The sequence below is a fragment of the Strongylocentrotus purpuratus genome, unplaced genomic scaffold (genome assembly GCF_000002235.5).
Source record: "Strongylocentrotus purpuratus isolate Spur 01 unplaced genomic scaffold, Spur_5.0 spur5_scaffold_18, whole genome shotgun sequence".
NCBI lineage: Eukaryota > Metazoa > Echinodermata > Echinoidea > Camarodonta > Strongylocentrotidae > Strongylocentrotus > Strongylocentrotus purpuratus.
This window is the reverse complement of record NW_022145603.1, coordinates 16,605,768-16,624,478: the sequence shown is the minus strand read 5'-3', so window position 1 is coordinate 16,624,478 and position 18,711 is coordinate 16,605,768. Positions and strand designations below refer to the sequence as shown.

Here is an 18,711-nt window from a genome sequence, read left to right as displayed (position 1 = left end):
TTACGGGCTAGTTATGGCGGACGATGAGGCTGACGTGAACACACACACACAGACACACGCGCATACCGCACTTACACATCCGCGCACGCACGCACAATTACAGTTTAGCGATAATCTGGGCCCTGTTTCATAAAACTTGATATCAATAACAAGTTACAAGCTACTGTTATAAGCTACTGAAATCGTGGCATCTGATTGGCTGAGAGCAAATTTGTCATTGATAACAAGTTTATGAAACAGGCCCCTGAGCCGGCTCCCCAGTGATACAAATGAACGAATGTATGAATATTAAATATCAGTTTCTATAGTACACAACAACATCATCATGATTTAAGTCGTTTTTTTCTTCATAACAAATCACAAGTAATTTCCGTAGACCTACCACATAGACAACACGGTACACTTATGCACGATCGGTACAATTGAACATTCAGTACAAAACATGGTCATAAAAATCATCTTTTTGAAAAAGTACAGATTAAAAACAAGTACCTTGTACGTCCGATATGAACAATACTAGCCTCTTTCACAAACCCTGTATCATAATTCTCTCTTTAAATACATAAAACAGAAGCATAACAATAATCATTTAACTATTCTTCATACAAGGGAATCAATCCCTTGGTTTCTACAATAAATGGCAGCTATAAGTGTGCTTTTCCCTGCTTTATAGGTCATTAAATTTGATCACTGATTCAAGCAAATTCGCGTTGACACTCGCGATTTGATATACTCTAAATTGTCAAAGTGAATACAAGAGATTAACTATGAAATAGCTAGGATTTATGTATCGTTTGATTGTTCGGTGGGGCAATAAAATAAATTGTACTGCCCGCAAAGATTTGTTAGACTACTTACGACCACAAAAACTGTCGTAAAACCACCTTATTAAGGACATTTCAATAGGCTTAGTGGATAGTGAGTACATGACGTCACAGACTCATGAGTGAGTTGCCAATTTGTCTAGTGATTTTCAAAGTTTTTAATGTCATTAAAAATTCATAACTTTCTTATTAGTTATCCGATTTTGCTCAGACTTTTTTTGATTGGTTTGTCTGATTTTTCTGCTTTTATTGAACGTAAGTTTTTTTGGGGTGGACTTGTCCTTTAAGCTGATTTCTCGAAAGTTTATGCGACCGTGCTATTGTTTCTAATAACTTTCTTAGCTTACTGAAAGTGTTCCATTTGAGTTAGGTCGATAAAACCACTCTACGTTTCAGGAACTGGACATTTTTTCCAACGAAAATCATTGCACAGCACATGCCAACAATATTTTCATTGTTATAAAAAGAACACGGGATCTCATCAAATTGATAAACATTTCAACTCAAAATATATTTGAATGATTGTATCATGATACTTCCTGTCTTTTATGGGGGACCTCTCGAAAATTACAAAATGGAAAACAAAATTATGTAACCGTTTCTCAGATCAAATCATATGAACGTTAACAAATAGATGGTACACGACGTGAAAGCGAAGTGAAAATGTGCATTGATGCATAAATCAAATCTTCTTCATTTTACAGAGGTAGAAATAAAATAATGTTATCAAACTCTACAGTATTGCGTAGTTCAATGTCAAATTCAAAGCAACGCTAATGTAACGTTAAAAATGTTGCTAAAAACTTGCAGCGCATTAAACAAAAAAGAAGGCAAAAATATAGGTAGTGTATTACGTAAAACAACTTAGTACTTTCAATATTATTGATTTGAAGCAGTAAATTGCATGCTTTCTTCCTCTTTACTCTTCCTCTTTCAACAAATCTCTCTATAGATTTCTTAAAAATTAGATTATAACAGGTTTATAATTGGTAAAATAAATCCAGAGTATATGAACATACTGAATATCAATTATTCCCAAAAAGGACAAAGCTTTATTATGACTTTACTGAGAACAAAATTAGTACCATTCTAGTAATCTCGAATGCCTGTCAGATAAACCTTTTCTGCTTTTCAACATAATTATATGCGTTGTACGTCTACACCCATTTTGTTCTAAGGCGATTCAAATAGATGGAAATCCTCGAGGAAATATACACTACTAAATACCTATAATGGGGCTGTCCTATATAGACAAGCCTGTAGAATAAAATGCAACGTATAATTTAAAGTCTTAAAGTTGACATTTATCCTTCTGAAATCCATTGCTTTTCCTTGATTTCTCACAACCTGATTATTTAGCCAGCAAGAAGGGAAAGGTGGATGAAAGTAAAACAATACATTAATATATTAATCTATTGTTTTCTGAGTGACTAAATAGCTACAACTAATTTTCAATTGTATTTAAATGAAATTGTCCATACCTTCGGAGCAAAAATTTTCTTTGATGTGTAAAGATCGCAAAATTTGCCTGATTTAGCAGCAAATAATTTATGAAACTTAAATTTCATCTAGTCAGATTCTAGCATTTACTACAGGTGGAACCAAATATTTCTTTGCCAAGTGTTCAGGTAAAAATTATCAAATATTTAAATGCATTTTAAACTGGCTTATTTAACATGCAAGTTTTAGTTTTAAGTTCTATCCTATGTGCCTGTATGGGTATTTACATCTGCTATCAAATTGTGAAGCTTATAATGCAAGTTCCATCTGTAAACCGTTGGTATATCGCGCAAGCCTCATGCATGCCAATGGCTGCCAATAATAACCATTGTAAAGGAGGTAGACCTATGCAAAATCTGAAATAATTATTCTGATCTGGACTTAGAGTTGGGTTCTGAAAGAGATCGGCTGTACAATGAAACAATCACATTTGGACAGCCTACTGTGATATTCAAACTTATCAAACACAGTACTGTGACGATCGAAGAGTGTTTTTGTACACAATAACATACGGGTACCCTGCGCATCCGATTGCAAATGACATCCTTCAGCGATGACGATAGTCGTTTCTTCCTCCGTCTCTCGATCGGGAGAAGAAGAGACTGGTACTAGTTTCTCATGACTACTGAATGCGTGGCCAGTATTGGTGTGACGGGTGGGTATCAGCCGGAGATGAGCCAGGCACCTGTACGGGTACAGACACACCGGGTGAGATCAGACCTGTACACAAAAGGGGGAAGAAAAAGAGGAGGAATAGTGATATCAATGACAAGAAAAGTAACAATAGAAGAATGATGATGGTAACACTAGTCTTGATGGTAATTAATCAATAAAGAATGACGTTGATCACGATGACAATAATATGATAACAATAACAATAACAAAAGTAGATATAATGATAAGAAGAATAAAAAGAAGAAGAAGAAGAAGGAAAAGGAGAAGAAAAAGAAAAAGAAGGAGGTGAAGAAGATACTTAATGATGAAGAAGGAGGAGAAGAAAGTGTAAAAGAAAACAATGAATAATGATATCAAGCAAAAAAGAGAGAACAAAGATGGAGAGAGAGAGAGTGCGAGAGAGATTGAGGGAGAAAAAGGAAAGGGCCCCCTGGGGATGAATTTCAAATTTGCTTTCGCACCATCCACATATGACTTGAACAAATAAAATTTGATTTCGTAATGATTCAACTGAAATTAAATTGAATTTCAATAGAAATGAAAAGACATTTTTTTAAATATTGATTGAATTGAATTGAGAAAACCAAATTGAACAGATATTGATATAATTGAAATTGAGTCATATGGATTAAAACTGAATTGGAACTGAATTGATATTGATCAAGATTGAAATTGAAACTTAAATCGAAATTGAAATTGATATTTCAACTTAGCATCATTTCAAGCACTGCTCAACTAGAATTGAAATAATTAGTCTCAGCTGACGGTGAATTTAAATTGGAATGAATTGATATGAATTGACATAGATCGAAATGAAGTTGGAATTGATAGTTCAACTTTGCATTATTGCAAGCACTGTTCAACTAGAATTGAAATAAGTAGTCTCAGCTGACGATGATTTTCAATTGGAATGAATTGATATGAATTGACATTGATTGAAATGAAGTTGAAATTGATATTTAATTGATCAAGATTGAAATTGAAACTTAAATTGAAATTGAAATTGGTATTTCAACTTACCATTATTGCAAGCGCTGTTCATATGAGTCTGATGCATCCCGTGGTGGGTGGGGGCGTGTCCATGTGACGTCATGGCATGGTGGTTAGGTGGAGCAGAGTAAAGAGAATCGTAACCATGGCTTGGTTGATGGAGCATTCTTGTGTAGGAGCTGGTGTCCCGGGGCTGCATCCCGATATTGGGACCAGAAGCCATCGAGAAACTCGGCATAGGTGGGATGGCGCTGTATCGAGGAACAATCGGAACATTAAATCAAAATAACAGTGGTGTTAACACTATGAACATGATGGACAAAGAAAGAGGATAAAATATACAGTTCCTCATTCTACCCTCAACAATTGCTGTGGTAGACATAGGAACATCCCTTCACTGCTATTATGTAAAATAAGTAGAACAGGTGAATATGCATGTGAAACCTGTTCTACACATTTTTACATAATAACAGAGAAGGGATGTTCCTTTGTCTACCACAGCAATTATTGTTGAGGGTAGAATGAGGAACTGTATATTTTGTCCTCTTTCTTTGTCCGTCATGTTCATAGTGTAAATTAGTGAAAGGCTTTCATAATCAAAATATTGATCGTAAACAATATATGCAAAATGACTTGAGATCGCTGGTTAAAGATAACTGACATCTTGCTATCAACATTATGTAAAAAAGAATGGCAATGCTGCAAATTTGATGATATTCATTATTATTACATATTACAAGATTGCTTGGAAACTTCTTGTTCCCGAAGGAACTTGATTTTATGTCCTTACATGGATTTTGATGTATTCTTATTTACTGCGACGTCTTAATCGGATTTTGCTCGAACTTTCACCGACCTGGGGCCCGTTTCACAAAGCCTTTTTTCAATGTCAAATGACGAAAATCAGTGACAAATCTGCTGATAACCAATCAGAAGCAAGGATTTCAGTAGCTTATAACAAAAACTGTCAATGGTCATGCACTGATGACAAGTTTTGTGAAACGCCCCCTGTTTCTCTCATGTTCCTGCTTCTATGAAAACCAGCTTGATATCAGGGTGGACTTCCCCTTCATAATACTTAGAAAACCAGAATCTACCAAGTAGAAAAAAGCAGTAAAGTTCAAAGTTCAAAGTTGAAACCTACCTGTACGAGTCCGGTGCGGTACGGGGTACCATGGTGGCCGCGGAGGGTTGTGGGATCGGTTGATACACACTCACATTGTTGGTACTGTAACCGCTACTTAGTGGCAGATGACTGGAAGACTGTGTATGTACCCCACCCACCTCGGCCTGCTGTCTTCTCTGATTGCGCAGTTTCTCCTCGCGGCGCCATTTTGCACGGCGATTCGAAAACCACACCTATATCAAAGAAAGAAATGGAATTCAATTTCAATTTCGATTTATATTTCTATGAAAAATATAATAATTACATAATGAATACATACAACAAATAAGAAAGAAAATGGGAGGGGGGAAGAAGTAAACAACAATTAGGAGTAGAATCGAGCTTGTCACACATGCGGCACATATTTTTTTGTTATGGTGATTGTAACTGTAAGCACCACTACCAACCAAAAAGCTGCTTATCAACACTTTAAAGCTCCACTGCACTACTTATAGGTACTTGCGCCCTCTATATAGCAAACAATGCCTAAGTGGTGATCGTTGGTTCCCCATGGTTTCCTTTTTCTCTTGTGAATTGAGAGCTGGTTTGATGACCCAGTGACCATGCAGGGAGTTGTAATCCCTCCTGGCCAAACTAGTGCAGATAGGCTTTAAAGGAGAAGCTGGTGTGAAACGTTTGAGCATATTTTCATGGAAGGTGACTGTCTTTAGAAGACCTTTCTGGACTTGTGTGGTGCCCTTGATTCCATATATTATCCTATGCATATTTTATTGCGATCCAATATATTGAACTAGAACTTAACTACATGTATCTTTTTAATAATAATATTAAGTAATATTTTTGATAATAATAATAATGATAATGTAATCATGATCTCAAGGTCAGAGCTTAAATTACCTGTATTCTAGCTTCCGGTAGGTCAATTTTCTGTGCCAGCCTCTCTCGTGCAAAGACATCTGGGTAATGTGTTCGTTCAAATTCTGTAGAAAAGACAAAATGTGAATAAGAAATGATTAGTTAAATCATAAACGTTTGGGAAAAGAAATACGAAAATGTATTATCACTCATTGTAAATGGAGGAGGATATAGAAATGGTTAATATATAGGGTAAAAGTATTCTGGTTCATAATTAATTCGAAATTCTCTAGTGAAGGCCTATGTGGTGAGTCATCAACGTTCACTTCCAATGCATTCATTTCCTTCAACTGTCTGTCTTCGTGGAGCTTTCTCTCCGTCTTTCTCTTCCTCGCTTTGTCTCTCTCTCTGTCTCTCTCTGTCTCTCTATCTCTTTATCTGCCTCTTCGACTCTTCTCTCTCATCCATTCTTAAATTCACCTGTCCCTATCCCACCCATGACTTCTGATCGAACCCTCCCGTAATATTTCCCTCCCCTCCTCGTTTCTCATCCTCTCTCTCTCACCCACTCACTGTTTTATTCCTATTTCCTTTAATCAATCCATATCTTCCCCTCATAATTTCAAATCCCTCTCCCAATCTTTCCTTTTCCGATCTATAATTATCTACTTTCATTAACAGAGCCATCCCGCAAGTTTCCTTCCCGTCTCAATGAGTAAAAAAGACAATCTTTTATGAAGATAAGGCTGTATGAATATCACGACATCATTAAGAGCTCCTCTTTCTGTTGTCATCTATCCCGTTCTCTGTCTCTCTCGCTCTCTCGCTCTCTCTCTCTCTCTCTCTCCTATTTTTTAATTCATGTACGTCGGTGAAATTCCCGCGCGTACGGGGCAATCACCCGCCAATATTTCACGGGACAAGTCAGGCGTAAGTATGTCGCGAGCGTCTCGCTAAAAGGCCCGCTTTTGACAGCCTATACGGCGGAGACCTTGGCGCCTAATTGGATGGTATTGGCGAAGGTGCAATACCAGTTTCATCACGGATTCGGCCCTAGTGGATTCGGCTCCGACATTGGTGGTCTACTAAAATGTGCACTATGGAAAGATTGTCATAATGATCCTTATTCATCACTGTGAATTATAAATCAGATCACTGCGTTTGAATTTAGTATTAAAATGATACTACTAGGCCTATACTACTACTACTACTACTACTACTACTACAGCAACGAAGACTACTGTCAGTACTGTACTTCTACTACTACAACACTACTTCTACTATAATAATGACAACATCAACACACAACCTGCACAACATATGATGATGATGATGGTAATATTATTATTACTAATAGCATCATTAATAGTTATCATAATACTAATTACATAAATTTAAGTTCTTTATTCTTAAAGCGTCTACAGAATCATGCTTTTACCATCATTATCATCACTCTTAAGTATTCTTTTTGATAAACTTTGCAGTGTCATTTTCAACTTTCCTGAAATGACCCTATACAATAAGAATGTATACGATGATAAAACCTAGAGAATCTCTGAAGATCTATAGATAAAGGTTGATAGAAGTTATGACAATTTCACTTTTACAGTGGGATAGCCATGGGGGGGGGGCACATGCCCTAAATCAAAGAAAAAAGGAAATAATTATATTTGTTTGTTAAAGGCAATGGGTAAAAGAAGGCGATAGGACCCCTCCCACCATATCCCCTCACTTGAGGCGCTAGTAATACCAGTTCCCGGTCACCCAAGATACCCCCTATAAATACCAGAGTAGGCCTATACCCATGCTAAAACCCAAACACACCTTTTTTTTTGCTAATAAAAAACAAACCCCATTTGGTTTCATAAAGGAGAGCGAGCCCCTAAATATAGCCGAATACCAGTAAATACTGTTAAGCAATGGAATTCGTTAGTTTTCATTCCTCTAAAATGTTGAACATCTTTGTAATTCTATTTTCTAACCATCAAGTATGACATGCTGCAAAACTATTACAAAAATAATGACACAAATTATAGAATAATATGTCCTTTTACCCTAGTTTTTTTCCTGACATAGCTATAATCGGCAATGAGCTTTCGATTTTCTGTTCAATATTTTTACGCATAGCTATTCCGGTAGGGAATACTAGGACGTTTTCCGATATGAAAGATTGTCACGGCCAAGTAAAGGCTATATTGATGTAATGTGTTGAGAGGGATATGACACGTATTAATGCGTGACCTTGGCGTGGCCGTGCGTATTATCACGCGCGTACGTGTGCACATTAGCGCGCGCTCGGCTGCGTTACGCTGTCTATGCGACTCGTATCGCGATGTCGCACCCCGCTCGAGAAACATGATGTCATGTGAAAACATGTCCTATAGATACATGAATAGGTTGTGTGTTTTTTCTTCAAATGAGAGAGAAATAACTTAGTAGTAAAAAAATTGAAACACTCATGTCTCATGCATTTCATATTTAAACTGATTCTATCAAATATAAATAAAATTTCATTCTCTTCAGCATTGGTGATCAATTGAATTATTTTGTTCACCTCTTCACGTTGTTCTTAGTTTCTAAATTGCTGATAAATACATGTTTATATTCCTATAATAATCCTTTCAGACCTATTTCTCAAAATGACAACAAAAAGACATTGGAAGCTCGTCTGTTTCCAGGAAGCAGCTTGCACACAGCGATTCAAACTCAGATATAAAGTTATTATTTCCAGGGGATAAGCGTAATACTTAAGTGTCATAATCGTCAATATCATAAATACATTCAACAGTATCCTTTAAAAAAGCATTACTCAATCAAAAGAGAATTTTGTTTTAAGTTTAATGACATCGTTCACTTCATGTCTTCATCATCATTCGTGCTTCTTTGTAAGTTAATGGTATACAGTATATTATGCCTATATATATTTACTTTTAATCTGAATGATTGTGAAGAGGAAACGCTTTTTAGGTATTCCCGGTGTAATGCAATGCCTATATAATAATTTATATCAAGCAAACAATGAAAATGTGTATTTAGATCGAAATTGGACAAGTCTTTTAGGCTCTATGACACAATGAGTTATAAAGAAGCAAGAGAAGAAAGGGGGAAGAAGGAGAAGGAGAACCCCAAGAAGAAGGAAAAAAATAGATTTTAAACAAAGGAAAATTAATGAAGATGAAGAAAAAGAAGAAGAAAGAAGAGGAAGAGGTAGAAGGAGGAGAAGAAGGAGAAGAAGGAGAGAAAGAAGAGGGAAATTATATGAAAAAAAGGAATAAAGAAGCAAGAGAAAACAGGGGAAGACGGAGTAGGAGAACCCCAAGAAGAAGACAAAAAAAAAACGATTTAAAAAAGCAAATGAAGATGAAGAAAAAGAAGAAGAAAGAAGAGGAAAGGGTAGGAGGAGGAAAAGAAGGAAAAGAATGAGAGAAAGGAGAGGAATTATTTAAAAAAAAGAATAAATGGATAACAATTTTATTCAACCGGACAGTATTTTCAATGATCACCGGACTTGGGCGTACGCCACCGTCAAGTCGTCGCCTAGCTAGCAACGGGCGATTACCGTCCTGGTCTGCCGGACCGCCGGCCTAGGTTTGGCGCTAATCGCGTTACGCGGCTAAGTGCACAGTCTTGCCACCTCGCACGGCCACGGCGGCTTTGGACACCAGGGGGGTGTTTCACAAAGATCCTAAGTAGAACTTAACACTAAGTTGGACTAAAAAATTATGGACAGCCATTGGAGCCTTAAAATGAAATATATTCAAAAGCAAAAATTCAAGTATTTTAGACTTTTTTTAATTATAAATTCCACATCAAGAACATGAAATCTCCTTGATGATAAAAAATATGAATGATTTGAATCAACATTTTATGCCTTTCAAAATTACTTTTACAAAATATTTTCAAAGATGCTAACGGCTTTCCATAATTTTTAATTCCAACTTAGAGATAAGTTCAATTTAGAATCTTTGTGAAACACCCCCCTGAATACGGCGGATATTTTTATTTTCCAAGAAGAGACGGTTATTTATACATGATGAAGATTGACAAGGAGTACCTTTTCAGGGTTATATGCTTCATGATTTCATGGTACGGTCATCATTGTAAACCAATACTTATATTGAAATACAGGGAACCAAAACGAAGATTTATGCCCCCAAATTATTCATTTGTAATATATACCTGAATGATTTGTAATGTTCTTTGTATTAATGATCTACATGTATTTATATTCATAATTTATCAATTTCATTGTACTCAATTTAAAAATGTTCATAATCATGTTGAAAATGAAGGCCTATGTATTATCAATCCAACCCTTTGGTTGCTACGAATGAATAAATAAAGGAATATAAAATGCACATAATATTTTGATGACACCTTATCAATTAACGCAGAGATTTTTGCTTCATTTACTTTTTCTTTATGTTAATCAGTTAATATCTCGTACAAGCAGGGAGGTGAGTACAAGTATGAACAAAAGTGATATGATCATAAAGAGCAATAACACGAATTAAACACATATGCAATTCAAGTAGGCCTAATGAGGCTTAATTTTCGTTGTGAAAAAAGAAAAGAAAAAATAATGTTATACAGAAAAATCAACAATATATATAACGTTGTTTTAAATCACAAAGTTATTCCTGTGTCATACCAAAATAAAGATCTTGCGTATGTTACTACAATTATCCCAAAAGTAAACAGAAAGCAAGTCGGAAATGTCCTTATTAAATCACAAAATAGGCCTACGACAAATTCAGATATCATAACTCCGTAATATTGCGTATTTGCTATGACGATCTATGACATTGTTTGTTTGAAAGGCCTAAAGGCTGCCCTTTTCTGTCAAAATAATGAAAGGCAGATAACACAGGGCAATCCCTGTCTCCCGTAAGTATGTAGAAGCCAAACGAACGAGGAAATAACACAAATATTAGCGCGTTATCCCCACACCCATTAAGTCTACGGTGTCCTTCAATTATAAAAATGAAAACAAACTACCACTGCCATGGTCAAGCGTAATTACCATCAATTCCAACAACAGCTTCACTTCACTCTACTCCAAAATAAATACTCGTATGCCCTGATCGTGAAGACAGTTATGATGAATCATGGTAGATTTGAATGTTGGTTTTATTTCTTTGTTACTCAATAGGGACTTTTAGATTTGCTTGGACTGATGATACGTGTGACGTCCATTCAAGGCAGTGCATTAAAAGGACGTCGATCATAGCAATCCACGTTGTCGTTGTGCAAATCTAAAAGTCCCTAATGACGATCATCGGTTCACTGGTATCAGTCATTCATTGCATACAAGATAATCAATTCGTTAAAAAAATGGTATAGGAAGGCTCTTTCGAGGAATAAAGAAATCGAGGTCAGATGGTGACAATGAAAATTTATTCATTTACCTTTGCAACTTTACAAAAATTATATTTTCGTCGATTAGTTGACTTTTGGAGCTTTCAAATCTGAGAAATATTAATATTGAATCTGATAAATTGTCTATAATTTCTAAATACTCTTATTCCTTAATCACGTATTACCATGTTTAAAAAAAAATGCTTGCACATGATGTATTTTGCTATGAAAGGTGGAAAGGGGGACAATAAGCACATAATATTCATTAAAAATAGGAAACGGATCGAAGAATCATCCCGTGGATGGATAATAGGTGAACAATATACGGAAAGGAAATAAATTTGACCACAAGCAACCGCCTAGACCACATGCCCTCTGGGCGTTTCAAAGAAACTCTTTCAAGGTAGGTGTTTTTGTGCCCCTTTTAGAGTACCTAATTACTTAATTCTGGTGTAAAAGGCTTCATATAATACGGAAAATATCGATTAAATCCCCCAGCTGCACCTTTTCTGAAAAATGAAACTGCTTTTCTGACGAAGAATTCAGTTTAGTGCACGAACTTTTGGGGAACTCTTTATGATTTTCATCGAATTAAAGACCTATGGTAAGTGTAGAAAATCCCCAAAATATCCTCGAAATATTCATGTACCATCATATATTTATCACTACAATGTACTTTTGCTATCATGGTTTTATTCCAAATAGATTGGTTGTGGTTAGGGCTTGTTCATCTAAACTTCAATTGAGCAATATTGAGACCATAATCAACTTATTAATATTAATAACATTCTTGAAAATAAGGAAATTTTGACAAAATGAACTAAAATGACTGAACGAAATAGTGCAATAAGTTCTTTCAAAAGGACCGTGAGGATTAATACAATTCTTGGACAGAAAGTGAAAATACCATGACATTCAAGACTCTTGTGAAAATCCGTTTTTTTTTTTGGTGACAATTACACAATGCAAAATATAAGAACATCCTCATGTTAATAGCGAGCTCAATGGTGCACACTATTGTTTTATGCCAGAAAAAAGCTGTTGCCGATAATACACATGATGCATGATAATTATGAATGTAATAACCCATGTATGATATCATAACCTAGGGGTATGTCGCAGAGTGCTCAATACTTTGAGTTCCCAATCCTTAATCCAGACGAATGGATATGATGAAGGATAGCTGGTAACTACCATACTGAAACTGACAGACGGTCGAAAGACGCTTGGTTGAGAAAATTGACAAATTAGTTCTACTCGGCACCCCTTGACGCTGATGAATCAATTTACGAAGAATTAAACAAAAACATCCCCCAAGAACGGCGTCCAAAACGCGACGAAATACCCTCCGAACTTTTTTTTCATCATCTTTTCCCCAATTCCCCCACGGATCAAACAGTGCTCGCATTCCCAGTGCGATAGTGGCTGATAGTCAATTATTTACCGTTTTCACGACTGGGGATAAAGGCCACAAGGCTTGTGCGCGTCGGCGCAGTTTTTGGCAAGCAATATATCGAAACGCAGTGATGCTTCGCTAGGGAGAACCATTCTTTCTCGATTAGACGTCTTCCCAGGTGTATGGTGATTAAATATTAACACGGTCTTCCAAATAGCTTCGGGCCTTGAATCAGTACTGTGTTCGGGCTTAATGAGCTTATAATTACCACTTGTGCTAGGATCTGTCGATTTGCGGCGCTTCTTTTAGCCCAATAGTTCCTGATGAAATACATTTAAAGTATCAACGCCGAATTATCCCCCTTTTTCAAAGCATATTTACTCAATTCTGTATTAGCTTGATTAAGAGAGAAGTAGAGTGCACATGGCACGGTAACTGCGATATTCAGGATTTAAAACGGAGAGACAAAAGAACCACAGGGTAATAAATGAGAAATTTAATGATTGGGAGATACACAATTCTTCAATTCCAAATGATAATCGACGTCTATGATACATCTAATTATCTTTTTTTATTATTCCATCTCCCTTTTGTTATTCTTCACAGATATATCTACTTACTCGGTTTTGAAAAGTTTCAATTTCGATCGCAACACATGTGTCTGAAAAAGACTGACGCACTGCCAAAACCTACTTCTTTATCATTACACTTATTCTAATGAACCCTTCAGTATATACAGCTCAAAAGGCCTGCTTCATATTTGTCATTTCTGAGGTAATGATAGTCAAGTTCTCAATACTGTACAAAAGTCCTATCGCAGGGAGATAGTACTTTCTATCATTGATCATTTGACTTCGTTTAGACCAATCAGATTGCAAGATTCTTAGTATGCGGGATATAAGTGGACTTAATATGTTGGATAACCGACAGATGTTGAAATGTACTTATCCGATCTCCGAGCATTCATTCTAATTATCTTCATACACGTCCGAAATTTTTTGAAGAGATATCAGAATCGACACGACTTTCCTCCGTGAAATCCTACTTTATCAATTAAATTAACAGTAACATTCAAAGAATTTATAATTCGTAAGAAAGGTGTCAGTTTCTTATTAAGTAGGCCTATACTACAAAATAAATGCCAAATGAAAAGGTGAACAAGAAAAACAAATACAACTCGAACCCTTAACTTAAAGTGAAAGATGATTTCGACATTAAATTAAATCTAACCACAATTTTTATCAGTGAGAAAAAAAGGACCGAAAGCCTCCCGCCCTCATAAAGAGAGAGAAAGAGAGAGAGAGAGAGAGAGAGAGAGAGAAATAGATAGAGAGAGAGAAAGAGATTCTCATGCAGTCAAAAATGTTATTGTTGTTCAACTTTAACTATCTATCAAGTATTACTTTGAAAATAAAACCATTCCAAAAATAGATGAGTAGGTTTATCTCATGATACAAAAATATTAGGGATAAGCAATAAAAACAAACTCCAAAAGACGATAACGAAATCTACATTGGAATACATGGTTATTTTTTTTTATATAGTTACAATTCTGTTTGTAATGCAGGTATTTAGATGTCAGACACGCAGGGTGTTTGCATTTCTTTTCAACTTATATCCCGAGCATGTGGGAGCAAAGCGTGAACAATTCACCAGCTTTTGCGAAGCTTAATCCGGATAAGACAAAAATCACCGCGCGTGAAATTGTTTAATTTCTGTAAGAAAACCGGTGATAAATCACCTTTCAATCTCTTCAAAGCATCCAATTTATCTTAGATTGCCTACAATTGTGCTGGTTTGCAAGTTTGAATGGTTGTGTCAGTGTTGGTGGTTCAAACTATTGTCATCTAAATAAACAGCAATAATAGGTAGGTTCAATGTGCTATGGTTAGCTGGAGAAGATCACATTACCAAGGCGTGCATTGCATTTGTCGCGGTTCCTTTCATTTCAATTTATCTAGCGCGAGAAAACGAATTTTCTCATTACTTCAAGTATTTCAAAAAGATGGAGAATAAAAAAAGAACCTTCACTATTTTTCTCACGGTTTAACCCTTATTTACTCTTACTAGCTTTGCATGGTATCTCAACATTGTTTAATTGGGAGTTAACATACAATTCGTGATTTGCTAGATGACTTTAACGACTTAAAATACAGGTAGTAAATAAACAAGGGCACAATTATGAAATACAGACTTTTTCCCCTAAGGAAAATCTCTTCCTTTCTCTCTTCATTATATAGTTCAAAAGATTAATTTAATTTTCTTATTTGGCATGGATCGTGAGGTAAATAGCTTTTGGCGTCAAAAGCAACTATCATATTGATGTAAAAATAAACTTTCAGAAGGAATGATGCCAAGAACTTATAATGAATGAACAGATGCACACATTTTACTTATAACAGAAGAGGGTTATTGGTGAAGAATCAATCGTTTGACACTCAACCTAAATCTCAGTCCTGGCTATCAAACTAAGGGTTATTCTTGCTCCTAATCTCCAATTCAATCTGGCTCTCAATCTGCACTTGATCTTAATTTCTCTCTTAATCTTTGCCTCTCGCCTTAATCTCAATCTCAGCCCCCCTCTCAATATCAATCAACCTCAACCACTGCGTCCAAGTTTGGTTCCAAATTTTAATCTACGATTTGAACGCCAGTTTAGTGCTGAAGGCACAACACCGAAACCAATTCAATGCTATAGTTCCCCTTGGCAAGGCATTCATCCTTATTACCAAGTCCCTCGGAGAGGACTTACAGCCATCAGTTCCCAGGTTGCTAATATACAAGCATACACATGCTTTATTAGCAGGCAGGTAAACTCAACTAACCAACCAAACCAACCTCGAACTTGGTTAACCCTTAGCTTACTGGAACCGGGTGATTCCTGTATAAACCTATGGGGAATATGACAGTTTTAGGAGATAATGGGTTAAATTCTTACCTTTCTCAAGTTCCTCTATCTGTTGAGCAGTGAAGGATGTTCTGTTCCTCTGTAATTTCCTTTTCAGTCGTAATCTAGCTTGAGCATCCTCATCATCTTCCGCAGCCTTCGGTTCATGCTCACCTGAAAAATAAAAATAATGTGACTGATTTAATTTTTTGAGCTAATGAATATTCTATGTTTCCATCATTGACAAAATGAAGTGATAGGGTCAATTAAAGTGCATGGTCATTAATGCGGATGGGGGGGGGGGGGGGATTTCCTCTATTTTTTTTCTAAAGAAAGGAGGTTTCAATGTATTACATGTGTTATGTGGAAACAAAAACAAGGAGCTCTCTCCTGTTTTTTCCCCACCGACGAAATACAAATAACAGTGACAAGTCTGAAAAAGAAACACATGCGGAATAAGTGTGTGTATGTTAGTGAGAGAAAGAGAGAGAGAGAGAGAGAAAGAGAGAGAGAAAGTGAGAGAGAGAGAAAGAGAGAGAGAGAGAGAGAGAGAAAGAGAGAGAGAGAGAGAGAAAGAGAGAGAGAGAGAGAGAGAAAGAGAGAGAAAATGGAGGCAAATAATATCATGAAATAGGAACATAGTTCTATCATCATGAGCTTAAGAACATAATAATGATCACAGAGCTCTAGCTTCTTGCTTAGTATAATTACAAGTTTAGTGAATTGCCTCTGATGAGTCAAATCAACTGATGATTTACTATTGTTGTTTACATATCTTCATCAAGAACAAAAATCAACAACTAACAACAACAAGACAACTAGGACTTTACAGATATGATTATAGTACAGTGCTTAGAAATAGTAGTGTCAAGCGCTGTATAATCATATTTTACTATCATTATCGTTATCATTATGAAAAAAAATGCTGTTTCATTTCTTTGGCTTCAGATTTTTGAGTCAACATGTGTGATAAAAACGTACAGAAGGTGTTAGCGTTCTCAAACCACGGCATCCAACCTGTCCCAGAGTACTCGCCAAATTGCGGCATGGAAAGTCTTGGGTTCGGGATGCTCCAAACGCCTACTAGACGGCTTTCACTATACCCCCTTCAGATCAAAGACAGACACACGCTCTCGCCGCAAAAGAGATACCTGCATCCCCTTGTTACTGACTTTTGTGTCAACTTATTATTGGTGATTTTCGGTTATCTTGTGGTAGGTAGATCCCATGAAGATGTAGACGAACCAAAGAGTTCTTCCGAAGGAGCATTGACAGTGAAGGTATGTCACCAAGTGGGAATCGTTGACTCAAGGAATATAGTCTCCTTTGACTTTAATCCCGATGATATCCACTTTCATGAATCCAAATACAGCTTTCAAGATCACCTGTAGATATCCTCCCCTGGCAGAGTGTATGAATGTAACTGTAAAAGGCAAATTGGCTGCGGTAATCAAATGGGGGATTCCCTCGGTTATGCAATTAAAGAGTTCATCTGCACTTTAGCATCAAATTTGCGATTGTTTCAACGAGAAGCTATGACAAATGGGTTATGTTCTACGACAAACAACGAAGAAAGAAAAGTGTAGTGGTAGACAGATAATGCAGAACTTTCTAAACGTTTTCCTCAGCTTTCCTTAAAGATAATGTTCTCCAAGAGGAATATCAAGTAATCTTAGAGTGACTCAACTTTCTCCAGGTGGATAGCTAACCAATCGACAACACAGTTCTTTATTTGGCGGGTCTCAATCAACTGGTGACTTCAAAACTTGCTACTGTTAACCAACTCTGCCAAAAGTCTGCACGAGACTGTCAAAATATAGCATGGTGAAAAATCACCATTGCATGCACCAAGTTTTTAATCATAAAAGAAACACTTATTTCAAGTGCGTTCAATGACACTAGACTCTAAAGTGCAATTTTGCAATAAACAACAGAGAATAGTGAGGCTCTTTATTCGTCCAACAGTACATTCAATTGAAGCTCTTTATTTGTATGAAAAGACACAAAACAGTCCTCGATCTAGAGTCTTTTCTACTTCACACGTGACAATAAATTCCGTAACAAAAGTGCACAATTACCTTTCGGCCCATTCGGTTTGCAATTTGGTTTCCCGAATGATTACTCACCCCGCAAAAATTCAGTTTTAAGGTCAAATAAATAATTAACACAACATTCAATGAAACATTGGACCGATTTAGTGAAATTATATATCTGATCATATTCAAACATGCTTTTGATAGCATTGACATGCATATGTATATATATATATATATATATATATATATATATATATATATATATATTCTTCTTATGTGTTGTGTGGGTGAACCATGCTGAAACTTTGTGAATTGTTGAGTAAATTTCGATTTTCCTCATAGAAATGGACCTCACAGTACGGTGTTACTATTAATTGTACCACTTGTGGGAAGTTTTTGTTTAAAAGAGAGAAAACTAAAACGCACGCACTCAGTGAACTAAATACATGTATATTGAATTCTTTTGAAAGTATATATGGCAATAGATTCTGGTATAGAGTACTGATTTCGGTTAAATCGTAGGTGAAGGCATTGGGGACTAAAATATCTGTCTCGGTTTAATATTTTACACATACCTCCATTTCAACCAGATCTTTATTCTAAATTTAAGAAAGGAGCAGAAATAAAATGAAATATTCTATTTCTTTGTATCCCAACGCTTGTTCGATTATAGATGTAAGCTCATAATTAAAACAATTACCAAAGGAAATATTCAAAACTATTTTCTCGATGGACTTTCATACGATATGTATTGTCAACTTTACAAATTAGGCAGCGGTAAACACAATCTTGAATGTGACAGTCCATACAATGCATGCATGCACGCTGCATAGCGATACTCGGCTGTTTTTACTTGACAATTGTGAAAAATTGAAAGAAATCTATCGGACAAAAGTACTCTAATTTTCATATTTCTATACTCCCTATTATTTCCCTACCCGTTCCCCTCTTCCAACTTTTCTTGGCGTACTTTTGAATTTAATTATTTACAAGAAGCGATTCCATTTTCCTTTTTCTTCTTTCGGCACCTTTCTCTATACAACTATACAAAGAATTCAAGAATA

General features: G+C 36.1%; 1 protein-coding gene across 4 annotated transcripts in view; it reads right to left on the bottom strand.

Moving 5' to 3' along the window:
- Window positions 1-1,061: 1,061 nt before the first annotated feature.
- The window catches only part of LOC100892714 (paired box protein Pax-6), a 75,822-nt gene continuing 58,172 nt past the window's right edge, over window positions 1,062-18,711 (bottom strand). For all 4 annotated transcript variants that reach the window (XM_030989294.1, XM_030989293.1, XM_030989291.1 and 1 more), the window contains 5 exons: window positions 15,663-15,785; window positions 6,013-6,095; window positions 5,134-5,348; window positions 4,020-4,240; window positions 1,062-3,044 (listed from right to left, as the gene is read on the bottom strand). In XM_030989294.1, the coding sequence (XP_030845154.1) occupies window positions 2,947-3,044; window positions 4,020-4,240; window positions 5,134-5,348; window positions 6,013-6,095; window positions 15,663-15,785 (740 nt within the window). In that variant the 3' untranslated portion in view covers window positions 1,062-2,946. The remainder of the gene's footprint in view (window positions 3,045-4,019; window positions 4,241-5,133; window positions 5,349-6,012; window positions 6,096-15,662; window positions 15,786-18,711) is intronic.